The 15,148-nt window shown below is 38.7% G+C and overlaps 1 protein-coding gene across 3 annotated transcripts in view; it reads right to left on the bottom strand.

The window, feature by feature from the left end:
- EPS8 (EGFR pathway substrate 8, signaling adaptor) overlaps positions 1–15,148 on the bottom strand; it is a 135,653-nt gene that overhangs the window by 42,147 nt on the left and 78,358 nt on the right. For all 3 annotated transcript variants that reach the window (XM_082309116.1, XM_082309118.1, XM_082309117.1), the window contains exons 3-5: positions 12,370–12,460; positions 11,147–11,220; positions 1,967–2,034 (exon numbers count right to left, since the gene is read on the bottom strand). In XM_082309116.1, the coding sequence (XP_082165242.1) occupies positions 1,967–2,034; positions 11,147–11,220; positions 12,370–12,431 (204 nt within the window). In that variant the 5' untranslated portion in view covers positions 12,432–12,460. The remainder of the gene's footprint in view (positions 1–1,966; positions 2,035–11,146; positions 11,221–12,369; positions 12,461–15,148) is intronic.

The raw sequence follows: 15,148 nt of genomic DNA, 5'->3' as shown, positions 1-15,148 counted from the left end.
GTGAATGGGATGTAAATTTAAAAAAAAAAAAAAAAAAATTGTAATTTTCCCTATTGCTCAGCAGTGTCAGTATTCAAACCGCCAGGAAACAGCAATACAAATTATTCATGAATAAAAGTGCCTTTGTATATGACAGATCCCACCAATAAGCCATAAGAGAGGTTCTTTAGTCCACAATGTCATTTTAAGTCAACTGATTTTTGTAACTCACTGTTTGTCATCCTCTGTCATTTCCTCACTACAGTAAGTGGTTAGACTTGAAGGCATATTCTGAGATCTTTCAGGTGTCAAAGCTAAAATTAAACCCTGAGTATTTAATTGGCTTTCTTGAGGAGTGAAAACCTGTCTCTCTTGGCAAGCTGAATCCAAGAAGCGTCAGCAGAAGCTTCCCAGAGACACCCTGCCAACGTAGCTCCACCACCACCCTGACCTGGAGTGTCCTCATCTCTTCCAGAGCTGCCAGCTAGCACGCTGGTGGCAACCATGACGGGCTGGCATCTGACTGGGATACCTTATGGACAGGCTAGTTGCTTCTTTTATGTGGATCACAGTAGAAATGTAGTATACTAACTACTTTTGCTCACCATCAACTTGGAATGTTCTCCAGACTCAATTAATGGTCTAGAAATTAAATATTGCCTCACAGACATCATCTCAACCAGCTTCCCTATCATTATAGTTTTGACAATTTCTCCTTCAACATGCCAACCACGCAAGACAACCCCTAAAATTATTTCATTTTATCCAGGCATAAATCCAGCTTCACATTCTTACTGGAGACCTGGTTACACTCATTCAAGCTGAACCAATTTTAATATATACTTGCACATCTATCTTCTAAATAACTTAAAAAAAAAAAGAAAAAAATAATTAATTGTGCTTTCTTCTTTTACAGGATAACAGCAATTGGTAATGACAGACAAGAGAGTAGATATAAGCTGCCTATAATCAATTTGTTTAAAAGAAGTGAAACAAACTCTCTACTGGCTGCTCACACAGGAATGCCTAGACAAGTACTGATATTTATGCCAGTACAGTACCAAAACCGTTATGGAGAAACCAAAGAAAAATAGACAGACAATTAGAAGCAACACAAGTATTCATTTGCAAGCTGATCATAGCATAGAAGTGCTTGAAATTAAGACTCTTTTGCATGTGATCTCACAATTTACAGCTAATGTAAAACCCAGCAAAATGGAGCTGAGAATCTATGGTATTTGCAAGACTTGGCTTAACCCACGACAGTGGTCTGACAGCAGTGGGAGAAAGTTTGTGCCAAAGTAAGACTACGGAATGAGGCATTGCATCCAAAAGCACTTAACAGGCTATGTATGGGCACCCAGGTTTACTTTGCTGAATATTTTAAATGTATCTACTCCTGGATAAAATATGACAGCAGCATGCAGTAATTCTGCAAAGCGGCTTGAGACAGGAAGTAACATACTTTGCACTTTGCACTGGGGAAGAATTTGTGCAGGCAGAATATAGTTGTTTAACTACTACATAGTAGGCTAACTGGGGCTCTTAGGGGTTAATGCTCAGCTCTTTCTGAATATTCTGTCACCTCTACTGATTATAACTGATCAAAGTATTAATTTTAAATATCATCCAGTGTGCCTCGCCAACAGCACAGGGTTTTTCAGCTCTGCCTCATCCTTGCAACAAGCCAGGTTCAGAGACAGGGCAGCATAACACGTCGAATTGATATCCCATTGAGAAGTCCTGTCCGTTTGCCAAACTACACACAACTTTGCTTACATTCTTCTACATCAAAATTTCAGCTCATTATGGCAGAGTTATAGAATTTGAGACATTTCAGTGTAATCTATTCTGAAGTGACCTCAGGCTGGCAGGATATTTTGGAAGATGTATATGCCTTCAAGCATATGTATCCTCAAAAACCATGTAGGCAAAAATAACTGCATGTAACTGAAAGCTATAATTGGTACATCGCTCCTCATCTCACCTCTACGTGATACTGCGAAGTTTCGGATATGCTGCTGGCACTGTCTCGTGCATAATTCTTTCTTTGTTCTAAAGATGGGAGGAAAAGAAAGAATAATTATTCATTCAACTTTTTATCATGTTGTTTTGAATATGTCTCAGAGACACTTAAGACTAGTTGTATACATGAAAGCAGAAGATGAGCTGCTGATAATTTCTGTATTTCAACAGAAAAAAGCCTTCACCCCCACATAGTCCAGCACAAGGATCATACTTACATCAACGATGTTAAGAGAGAGCCGGTGGGTGCAAACAAAAGCCAGTTCTCTCGTCACAGTGAGTCAGGACACTGGAGGGGAGCAGTGTTCTGACTGAAAACGCTTCATTGGAAAACCTGATTATTAAAATCACTGACTTGCCACTTTGGTAGCGATAGGTTAACCAGCATCAGGCTTATTGAATTCGTATGAATGCACTTGAAAGCATAAGTATTTTCTGATATACATGCTACATCTGCAAAACAACAAAGCCACACACAAACCAGACCTGACTTATCCTTTATTTCTTCCTAACATTTTCAATTTGATGAATTACTAATGTAGAAATATGTGTGGAAAGGGGTAAAAAAAAATACACACCAAATACCTCTAAACAGAAATATTTTTCAGCTGAACAAAACACAATGCTGCAAAATCAGAAACATCATTTGCCTTTTACTCCATACAATAGATTAATATCAAACCGGGAGAGGAGGGAAGGGAAAATGCAAGTTGAAAACACGACACACACCCACACCACAAAATAATGAATTCAGATGAATACTAACGAAAACTTTTCAACTTTAGTGGAAGAACAATTGAATGGAACATTTGGAGGGTTTTTCTCTTTTTTCACCATAACCTCTTACGGGCCCGACCTGGAACACCAGGAGCTTTGCCTAAGGAAGGAAGTCACTAGGAGACTCGGCTGAGGGTGGTCCAAGGAAACTCTGCAACTAGCAATTCTTTTCTCTCCATTTCATTAAACAACTTGATTTCTGATCTTCAAGTAAAATAGGCAGTTTGATTTTGTTCAGAAGGAAAGTACCTGATGTACATACAAAATCCATCAATTTTACCATACTCTGAGTACTTGGGGGCGAAATAAAAGTGTGTGATTCTGTTGACATGAAAGATAAGTTACTTTTTGCAAAATAAAAAAAAGTGCTGACTACTACCAAGCACATGATCTGTGACATACAGAGATCTGCAGTGAGGACACCATAAAAGCCACACAGTAAAAGGCTCTTCCATGACCAGGGTTCCTTCAGACAGGAATTTCAGGTGCCAACAGATACAGCAGTGCTCTCACTTACAGGTGTCACTTGTAGAAGTATGTGTCACCTTTTATAATCACACCCATTTATCTCTCCAGTTCTCAGTGACTTTCATGAAAGACGATACAGTTTCTGAAATCCCTTGCTGCCTTGAAGCCCCCTCTCCCATGATGACAAACACTGCTCATGCAACAGAGCCATCCTGCTACCGTACAGCAGCTACTCAGTTTGCTTTAGCAAGAGGAGTGTGCAGTGCAATCAGGCAAATTCAAGAACCCCATGGATTATCAGAATTTTTAACTAGGTGCGTGAATATTTTAAAATAGATGTCTCAAGTTAATTATCCATTGTTCTGAAATGCCAGGGCAGAGGATCTGCATTGATTCCAACTGTAACGACTATTTCTGCTTTTGCAGCATGTCACTCAAAGTGTTCGGGTTTTTTTTCATTGATTTTCTTTTTAACCGCAATAGACACACACACATATGCACACCCCAACAAAACAGTCAGTAAAGCAGTACTGTCTGATTTGCTACCTTTCTTTTTTTGTTTGGATGATGATCTGAAGAAGTAAAGTCCATCTGTTCCTAACAAAAAAAGGGAATTAAAAAAAAGGATCTAGTTTAACCCCATAGAATTATTTGCATCTCCAAGGGGATCAGTTAACAGTCTTCTGTTATGGACTGTAAATGATAGTTAAATGCTGTTCAGGAAGAAAGAATATATGCTTTAAAAAAAATTCACTCATCTCAATTAACAATGCATCAAATATTCAGCTTTGATTGTCATTATCTTTTTTTAGGTGAACAAAAGTATTTTTTTTTTTAATGATATCAAATTAAACCAGGATAAGAAATTTTACATCCACTGTAAGGTTTATAAATCCCACAAACAATAATAGTTAGAGTTGTTTTAAATAAACAAAGGATATGTAGAGGTTCCAAAGGAATTAAGGAGAGAGTAACTTTTGCAAGAGATACTTTGCTCTGCTTCACAGAAATTTTGTCCTGTGTTAAGACAGGATATCCAAAACCATTTGTAGCACTGATTAACACATCCTCTTCCACAGAGCAGCCCTAACACTCACAATAGACACGATGGCAAGATTTTCAACACACTGTCATGGTGAGAACAATAGTGTTTATATAAGAAATAGAGCTTTCTGAATGCTAATAAAATCTGTGGTTGCCTACACTTGAGAGCCAAGAAGAGCCCCTCAAGTTCTGCATTCTTAATTACAACAGAATAGCAACAAGAATTTCAATAAAATTTCCCATTAGCAAAAGTCAATTTGTGTTTGTGTTAATAAACAAAAAGTATGGTCAGCACAACAACTGACGGTCCATACTGAGGTCAGCAACAATTCCTATTTACCTATTTATTTCCTTAATGCAGGTAGAACAATCATTAGAACCTGCTAGAGATCCAAGTTATCATGTGTAATGGAACGGAATGGAATGGAATATTTCAGTTGGAAGGAACCTGCAATGATCATCTAGTCCGACTGCCTGACCACTTCAGCGCTGACCAAAAGTTAAAGCATGTTACTAAGGGCATTGTCCAAATGTGTCTTAAGCACTGACAGGCATGGGCCATCAACCACTGTTTTTTGTTATCTTGGCCCTTCTACCAAAAACACCATGTAATGTATGTCACTTACGCAGACTTGGAGACTCCCTTTTCTGGGAGTCCAAGAAAGTGAAGCAATCTAAACTCTGCAATGAAGCATACAAACTAAACTAGGGAGACTTCCAAGTCTTGTTGCGGTTACAGACCAAACCAAACAAAAGAGAGAGTACCTCACGGGCTCTTAATTACTGCTCAGTGCTGCAACTTTTACTTGGTTTTGGATGAGCTAAGAAATGGCCTATAGCAGCTGTGAATGTATTCAACACTGCTATAGAGGAGCTGGAGGTAGATACTATGGGTAACCGCTCCATCCTGAAATTATTCACTCTTCAAAATACATCTTCTAATAAGTACCCAACAACAGGCAAAATTCTTCCATTGCTTCTGGAAGGGTTTTTCCTCAACGTTTGTTTTTCAACCCTTTTACAATTCAATAGTTAGAAAGTGGGTCTCCTTTCCCATACAGGGTCAGCCCAGCTGCTAATAACCCAGGCTCCCTGAGAGATAGTTTTCTTGGCTGCCCGGCATAAATTGCACTGAAGGAAGAATGAATAAAGTCCCCTCATGATAATACGAACATAACACATGATGTTGAATGAATAAAGTCCCCTCATGATAATATGAACATAACACAAAGAAAAGAAAAAAAAAAAAAAAAAAAAAAAAAAGACTGGCATCTAGAATGCATCCCCTTTCCCATGGTTTTTGCCAGTAGCTCACAACAAAATCTCAGCCTCTGCTTTCTCCTAGTGCCTGGCTGATGTCCCAGATTCTACCTACAAACCTCTGCAAGTTCTCACCTTGCCCTCAGAAAAGAGGACACAAACTCTTTTGCACCCCCTTCTGCTGATGTGCTCCACTGCCTTGAACTTCTAGCAAAATTGATATAAGCCTGCAAACTTGTTCCGTGTCCTTCTCTACCCAGATGACACAAGTGTCTGCTGCTTCTTCCTACAACACTTCCACATTTCCACTTTGATGTCAGATATATCTGAGCACATAGAGTTGCCCATTGCCATTCTTCTGGAAATGTAGCTTCCATCTCCTCAACTCTTTCACATATCAAAGTGGCTGATTATTATTCATCAATATTAAACTGACTGCTTTTACAGAAACCCTGAAAATGTCTCTTGACTTATTACATGATCTTCAAATGTAAGTAACTCATACCCTACTACTGAAAACGAGCAACAGAATTTGCTGACTTACTGAACGTACTGGGTCTGGCTGGGATGGAGTTAATTTTTGTCACAGCAGCCTGTGTGGTACTGCGTTTTGGATTTGTGACCAAAACAGTGTTGATAACGTAGGGATGTTTTAGCTATTGCTGAACAGTGCCAAGGCCTTCTCTATTTCTCACTCTGCCACCCCAGCGATTAGGCTGGGGGTGCACAAGAGGCTGGGAGGGGACACAGCTGGGACAGCTGACCCCAACTGACCAAAGGGATATTCCATACTGTACAATGCCCTGCTCAGCAATAAAACTGGTGGGTAGTCTTCCCAAAGTAGCCCTTGCTCAGAGACTGTCTGGGCATTGGTCTGCTTGTGGGGGGTTGCGAGTGATTGCCTTTGCATTACTCGGGGTTTTTTTCAGTTTTTTTCCCTTCACTTATTAAGCTGTCTTTATCTTGATCTGATTCTCTCCCCTATCCTGCTACAGGAAGGAGACGGGGGAATGAGCAAGCATCTGGGTAGGTCCTTAGTTGCTGGCTGGGGTCAACCCCTGACAATGAAAAAAAATAATGTTTTGTATGCTCATTTCACTCTCCTAATCCTCCCGATCAGTCTCAGCCTCTTATGGGTCCCTTCATGCATGAAGAGTTATTGAAGCTAAAGCAAAATTCTGCAACAGAGACTTCCAGATAGGATGTATAAAACTATCAAAGGATGAATAAAACTATCAAAACTATTGAGTTTTTTCTGTTTACTCTACTTACTGTAGCTCACATCCAACATGTAAAATACAGTGCAGCCTTAATACCACAGTTAGCTCAAACCCTGCTGATATGCTGCGCACAATTTACCTAAAGCACTTTCCCTCTGATAAAGGAAAAAATAAAAATAAAAAAGGATCATGGCAGAAGACACTTAAGTTAAACTCCTAATCACAATCTATAGCAAATGCAACCCAGAGGAATTTGTGCAAAATAAAATCCCTCACAAGGCAAAGGCAATAAACTTAAAAGCAGCACAGCATTACACTCATAGGTCCTGACTGTAAGATCTGCTAGCTACTAAACCTTTCAAATGAACACATACATTGATCCACAGAAACAAATACTGTTCCCGCTGTCTCATGTGGAGAGATGCTACTGCTATTCATGTCTTTGTGAACTTACTGAATTTGCCAGTCATCAGGAATGGACCATGTTTCTGGTTTCAAAAAGATGTAAAAAGGTACTGATTTCATACCAAATTTGGAAGCAGCCAAAACACTGGAAGACACAAAAAGACCTCTTGACCAAAGACTTTTAGCCAAGCCGAGAACAGACTAGACAGTGCACAACACAGACAAATAAGACTTGAGACTGCCATCGCTCATTCTCTTCCTTGCCCTCCCTACACTAAGAACTCTGTGCTCTCCCCAGTTATTTCTGTGAAGGACCATTTCATACTTTGGAAAGGTAACTACTCCACAGTTTCAGACAGAAACACCAGGGTGGCCCAAGGTCCCTTGAGGCAGAGCTATGAACAGAACCTGACATAGCTAAAGTTAGATTCCTGTCTCACCCATTTTTCAACTGGAAGAGGGTGCAGCAATGTGGCAAATTAGAAAGCTGCTTAATAAACTCTACTGTAGCCTCGCTCTGTGCCACTGTCCAGAAGACCACACTGAGAAATGTATCACAGCAAGAGAAATCTAATTCTTTATCTAGGCAGGGACAATTCTTACCACAAGCAAAAGATCTCAGTCTGGGTCTTAACAGATGACATGAAGCATGGGTGGTGCTAGTTAGGGCTATGATACCTTTAGGCACAACAAATTTTCAGTTCCTAAAAGCCTAAAACAGGAATGAGGAATTCGGATGCCTAGGCTTCCACTGATGTCTTACAAATAATTGCATAGGCCAGATGTAATAAATGTTATCAGCACTATGGTTATGATACTGCAAAGAAGGAGATCCCACCTTCCCCTGCCATAGCCAAACTGGAAAATCTCTGTACAATGCACAAAGAGACAAAGCTCTGAAATCTGATAGTAATCCATGTAGAGATGGATTAAGAGTCGCCCTCACAAGCTGTCCTGTGAATCCTGGAGTGACAGTATAAATTATTACCACACATCATCAAGCAGAAAAGCCCAATACTTAGCTTACTACTGTATATTTATGGCTTGCATTGGACTGATTGCTGACACCCCTTTAAGAATGTATTGCAGCAGCTGGAAAAACTCAACTTGCGACTGAGAGCAAGTGCAGGAGACATGACCTACACATCCAGGGAGGTCAAAACTTGAGTTCAAAGCAAATCTCATTAAGAGAGGAGCAAACACTATCACTTTCAGAGATTTGTGCCACAAGCTTCTCCCCGATGGCTGTGTGGAACTAGCTATCAGAGAAAGTGTATTGTTTAGAAGTCAGTTGTCATTTTAATACATTTGAGTATCAAATAACACAAGCATGTTACATGGATGGCTTCTTTTAATGGACTCGTTTACCTAGTCTATGATCTGCTTGTGATTTCCTTGAATTTATTACACTACAGTTCTTGCTCTGAATGAGGTATTTGAGCAATGCAAAAGTACAGATACAATTTCACTACTCGCACCTAATCACAGCCATGAGAGTATAAACACAATGTATAAACACCTAGTCTTTTCTGATGCAGTGTGAAGACAATTTTAGTAACATCTGTGCCGTACAATAATCTAATAATTTGGAGCGAACCACTAGCTCGCTGCTCCTGGGGAACGGGGCTGCTCCACACTTTGTCACCCACTGGCAAACCCCCAGCACAGCCCTGGCTATTGACGCTGACCGACGCTGCACGTCTCCCCCCAGGCAGAGCTGCAGAAGACAGATGGAGAAGCCCAATGCTAGAACAACAGATGACCGTACGAGCCAAAATCCATTTCAGATGGAATGCCCAGAAACTAAATAATGAAATAAAACCCATAAGAATGTGTAGAGGGCATCTTCCCTCCCAGTTCAGTGAGAGATTTATCATGCAAATAGAAAACAGTTCCTTTCAGGAAGGAAATGAGTGAAAACAAAGAGATTGACACAGGAAAAAAGGCAGTTGCAAGGAAGTTTTTGCTATCGGATAACCACATAAGAGATAGCGATGGCTCCGGTCTAGTTTTTAACTGAACTGTCTGTAACACCACTAAAACTCCAGCCTCCTTTCCCACTGGCACTGTGATCAACCTTCTGCCTGATGACCAAAGGACTGAAGAATCATGAACCACCTCAGCACTGGGTCTCAAGACATAAACATCATGACATGACATATACATGCGTCTATACACATACACACATATATATATGCACATTAATAATAATAATAACAACAACAACAACAATAACAACAATAATAATAATAATGTTTTTAGTCTTTACTGTGCTTGGAAGCAATTGAATCCAAGATCTTCACTTCACTCATAACATCTCATAAGAGATAATCTGCTAAGAGTTTTTCTCAATGTCTCTTGCTGGTTTCTGTTACCACCTACTCTTTCTGTCGACATGTGCAATCAGTTTGTCCAGTGAACCCATACAGGAAGCAGAAATCACTGTTTGAAACAATCACTTCAGAATTTTCCTCATTTGCAGTACCTGCCTTTAATATTATGTCAAATGACTCACTTTTGTAGCATACCACTAAAAAAGATAAATTTAAACTTAGAATGATTCACACGTCACATCATTTTTAAATGACAAATGTTTCAAATGCTTTCTACTTCTGTCTTAGCTGATTTTTCTAGAAGCGGACCTTCACACTACTCGAGCACAGTGCCTTCAGCCACCAAACCACATCGGCTTTTTCACACCACTCCTCTTTTCAGAGGACACAAAGCTAAGAGACCTCCCATCTCCTTCTTAGGCTTTTAGTCTCATGAATTTCAAAGCAGTTCTAAAGCCAACAAGGCAACAGTACAACAAAGGTCTTCTCGTGTGCTCGTGGGTGAGTAACCCAACTCAAGGCCTGAAGGCTCCATCTTTCCAAGGGCAAAGTTAACGCTGTTCTAATGCCACAAAGCATCCTGCCCTCACTCCCTTAACTCCCGAGGTCACTCCCAGCCATCACTCCACCCAAAACAGCAGGGAGGAAAGATCAGTTACTACTAAGGATGTTGCAGTTACTAGCCACTACTCTCTGAGCTTTCCAGTTTGTTAACCTGCAGAAGAGGTGGTAGATGCAACAAGGGAGAGCAGGCTGAGGTGTGAGAGGTCCTGCACAGGACTGCGTTCTCACTGCAAACCTCATTCTTCCAGTCTTATCAGTTGTACTGACTTTCAAAAGAGCATTTAACAACAGACACAGATTTACACAGCAGAAGATCTCTCAGCTTCATTGCTGCTTGTATTTCCATTACCAGGACAGCTATCAGCAGGATGTATTCACAGTGGAGGCGGACGACCAGGAAAGGGTGCAATTTGGCTGGCAAGGAACATGACTACATTCTGCCTCCACAGCGATTTGGCCATGGGCTAGAGAGTAGCGTGTACAGCCAAGACAAATACTAGCATCTGTAGTTGGTAAGTGCAAAAACGTTTAGGCATTTATAAGTAGCATCACATTTGACAGTCACAAAGCCTGTTGAAAATAGCAGGCCAAATAGGGCTCTAAATCCGTTACGTCAAATCTAACCTCCATGAAATCCTTCTGTCAAACAAGAATAATATTGTAAATTCCTTTTATGCTAGCAGGAGATAAAGGTGGGGAGGCAGGTGTAGATACAGGTAATGAATCAAACCTATAGCACAGCTAGATCCCTGAATGCCTTCTCCCTGGTACATACCTTAGCTATAGGATCACTCTTAGTTTTGTGATAAATGCTTTATACATTGCTGCCTTAAAAATTAGCAGGTGGGAGTTCTCTGCTTAGTAAACCATAAAAGCATTTTCTAGCTAGCCTACTTAGTTTTAGTAGGAATAAAATCACTTTATTCTTTAATTTTGTGTATATACACACACATATGTGTATGTACATACAGTTTTAGATTTATATGCATAAAATATTTTCACCATGACATCACAATCAATGTTTAAACAACAATTTTAACATAAATCTTTAGAGACTTTATGCCACCTTACCATAAAGAGCTTTTGCACTCGTTCTTGAATTCTGCTCCCTCTCTGCCTGAGTAAACGTTGGTGAACCATAGCCACTGGAAGAAAAAACATTTCTGGTTAACTTCTGTACAGATGTATTTGCCACACAGAAAGAGGCATTGAAAAAAAAAAAAAAGAAACCCCTCCTCTTATGTAGGACTACACACACCTATAATGTTACTAACGGAGGTAACGATACTGGATATTTGTTCCGCACCATGAATACAATGAAGCTTGTTTCAGTTAGGCTGGAAGCCCTTCTGAGCTATTTTTTCTTGCATTAATACAACATCATGCACAATGCAGGAGCGGTATGCACATAGATACTACCATAATGTAAGTAATCAATATCTATTATTTATGATGATGATGATGATGATTATTATTATTAATATTATTATCATTATTATCATTATCATTATTATCATTGACTATGCCAAAGACTTGGTAGGATTTGGGGTTTTTATCCTGCATACACAAGTGTTAATTGTTTTTAAAAATTTTAACTGCTTTTCATAAAAGACTTAAAAGGACTATCATTGCCTACCACAAATGAGAAGGCAATCCAACATCCTTCCAGTGTAACAACAAGAATGAGTCACATACAAACTCACTGTAAAGGGACAACAATATGAGAGGCAGATGACAGCACAGATGCCCTGCTCCATACACGAATGCATGTTCTTTGGCATCAGATTAGGTCAATTCTCACCAGTGCTGCGAATGAACCTAGTGCCATGCTTCTGACAAAGGGAGCATTCTCTTATCTCAGACAAGGTAACACTTTCAGGTAACAGTTGCTCAGTTCTGTTGACTGGGAAAGAATATCTTCCCACAGATGGAAAGGGTAGCCTCAACTTCTATGCATAAAAATGCATTCACTCAGAGCTAACCTTACAACATGTCAGGTATACGAAGACCTCTCTGAGTAATGTAATAAGTATGCTATGGCTACGGCAATTTTTCTGTTCCAGATGATTCTGTTCAGTAATAAAGCTTTACCCTTACACTAATACAAAATCAGTCAGATGATATCTGTCAGTTTGGTTACATGGTTTGGAAACTGCATATTCTTTTACAGAAGCAGCCTTTGCATTATTCCTATGGGATCTAATAATTATAGTTCTATCAAAAATGAAAGTGTAAAGAAGAAAATACAACACTATTTTTTGTTCATAAAAGGAAAATCAAAGGCATAACCTTACTTCATTTGAGGAAAATAACTTCCATATCCACCGGGAGGGGTGTTTGATATATGTCCATTCATTCTTATCGTCACTTACTGAGGGAAACAATCTGGGAAAAGAAACAACAGCATATGAATTAAAGTCTCTTAAAAGATGAAGGTTTGATACAGATGTAATACAAACCTAATGAGAAAATTATGGTTGAAATGGGAAAGGAATTGCATCAACAAGTTCAATTATTTGTATTGCTGTGATGGCTTAAATACCCGTTATGGAACTTCCCCCAATTGCAATTTGATAGTTATTGCTTCAAATAATTTATAATTTACTGAACAAAGCCATTATTATTGATACAATGGTCTTTAGGAATAGTTTTAGAAATAAAAGGCTGACTAAACAAACAACATCTACTGCAGAAGTGAACAAGATGTTCCAAATGGCAACTTTAAGAGTCAAGCATGCTTGATTTTAACCCTGAATTCATTCTTTCAAATGAAACTTTTAAAATGACCTTTTGATACATATTCTATGAAACTTATCAGCTGAATTGTTAGAAAGGTGCATTGTCAAAAACCAAAACAATTGTTAGCACAAAAGGAAACTTCGTTAGCTATTTTGGGACTAAAAGAGCCTTTTTTTTTTTTTTTTTTTTTAAGTAGCATTTAACATCCTGAAAGTTTGGCATGCCAAATAAAACCTCTCATATAACAGCAATACTGAAAAAGCTATGATGAAACAATTAAAAGAATGCCTTCTCCCTTTAATAACTTGTCCATTGAAGTTAAAACTGACTCTGGAAAGTGACTTTCATAAGCCCATTAACAATTAACAAATCTCTATTTAAATTTACCGTGGGCAAATATTCTTTCATTTATACATATATGAGTAATATATATTTGAATATTTCTCTACATCTCAGTCATTAAACAGAAAAAAGATTTCTTTTAACTCTGCAAAATAGTCAAACGTATGTCAGATAAAATTTGTACCTAACAAAAGCTCCAGTTCCAAAGTAAGCGCAACCTGCTTTGTTGTACTAGAGCTACCTTGCAAACAGCTTATCTTCTGGATGACCAAGTCAGCTTACTGCCTCACTTCAACTGTTTACAGAAAAGCGGCAGCTATTTTACAAAGAAGCGGCAGCTGATTGACCTACAGTACATGCTGTATTTTGTATCCACATATGTTCTGCTACTTTCTTCTTTCACGCAAAAATACAGCCACAATCAAATTCTGTTCTCAGCTCTCAAGTCTTCTGTCATTTCAAGAGATGTACAAGCTCCTTTTGGTCTTCTGTACTGAGAACAGAGTCATTTTTATACCTTTCTGAGGAACACCTGACATCTACCTGCGACGCAGTTAGCAAAGCTAACTAGAACCAAGCTGCATTGATTACGTGCCAGATGTAATCATGTGGAAGCACAGTATTGCCTTTAGTGAGCACATACTTTGTAATCTGGCTTAGAAGCTTTTTTTTTAAAAAAAAATTTTCTTTTAAATCTTTGATTGCTCCTTGCAAAGCATCTTTACTGACATATCCATGTTTTACTTTCATTTCTACTACACATCCCCACGAACATATCACATATCCAACGTGGTAGCCTGTTTGGCTGCTCTAAGCCACTTTTTATAGAGTGCAGTCCTTAGCAGCTGTCTCCAATAAATTACTATCTGTGCCAAATGCTGCTCAATTCATTAGCAATTACAACCCTTGGGAAGCATCCTGAAATTTTCCCATGACTTGAAAGAATAAAAATATTCATTTTCTCAGCAGAATCTGCCAGGTCACTGTGCACTCCTTGTTCCGTTTCAGCGACTGCATGGACCAGAGCTACTCAAGAGTGCACATCTCACGCTGCCATTAAGCTGTTCAACACTACCTATCAGCTATTAATTCTTATCATCTGCAACCGTTTTGCTACCCTGCTTAACAGCTTACCCTGTGATCAGCTTCCCAAGAGCGACCAGATCCAAAAAACTCCCACAAACTATGTCCATTGCTTTTCAGTATCCCCCTCACTTCCTCTACTTTCCATACATACTTTTATAAAGATAACACTTATTTAATAATTCTATTTGTCATACCCTTTTATCATTTGTGATTTTTTCATGGCCCTATTTATAACGAATTCTGCAACTATCTGTTTTAAAGTAAGATCTAGAAAAAAAATTGGTTTTAGATTCCCTCAAAATTATTTCACTCCTCTGACATCTTAATCTGACAAATACTTGATTTGTTATTTGTACTCCACTTTTATGAAAGTGGTGAAACAGATATTTTAAGTAAAAGGAGTGTAATATATTAGAACTTAAAGCTTCAGTCTTTGAAGTTAGCATAACATACTGACTTTTAAAGCAGCAATGAAGCTGAACAGCAGATTTTCACATTAAGGGAAGAAAACGTGTCTCATGACTAAATACTTGCCCACTGTAAGGTGTAACACCACTTAGAGTAAATATAAAAAGCTTTAAAATTATATTTGGAATCAAGTGATCATGAAAATCTGAAGTCAGAAATTTTGTCTGTTTTTTCAAAAAACAAACAAACCAGCTTTTCTGACAAGTAAGCACAAAAGTTTTACTGAGTTTTAGCTGATATGCAAACAAAACACCACTTGCTATTTGATAGTTGAGTAAAGCCAACAATATTTCCTGTTCCTTATGCAATTTTCCACTGTGAAAAAAAAAAAATCAAGTGTTTTTGAAATGCCAAGACAACTACTTTGACCTGACAATTTCAAGAGGCTATGCAATGCTTCTATCCCTTGGTTCAAGAAAGCTCCTGAATATGAATACA

Source organism: Platalea leucorodia (genome assembly GCF_965183815.1).
Source record: "Platalea leucorodia genome assembly, chromosome: 4".
Classification (NCBI taxonomy): domain Eukaryota; kingdom Metazoa; phylum Chordata; class Aves; order Pelecaniformes; family Threskiornithidae; genus Platalea; species Platalea leucorodia.
The sequence above is the reverse complement of the archived record's forward strand: the minus strand, read 5'-3'. Positions and strand labels throughout refer to the sequence as shown.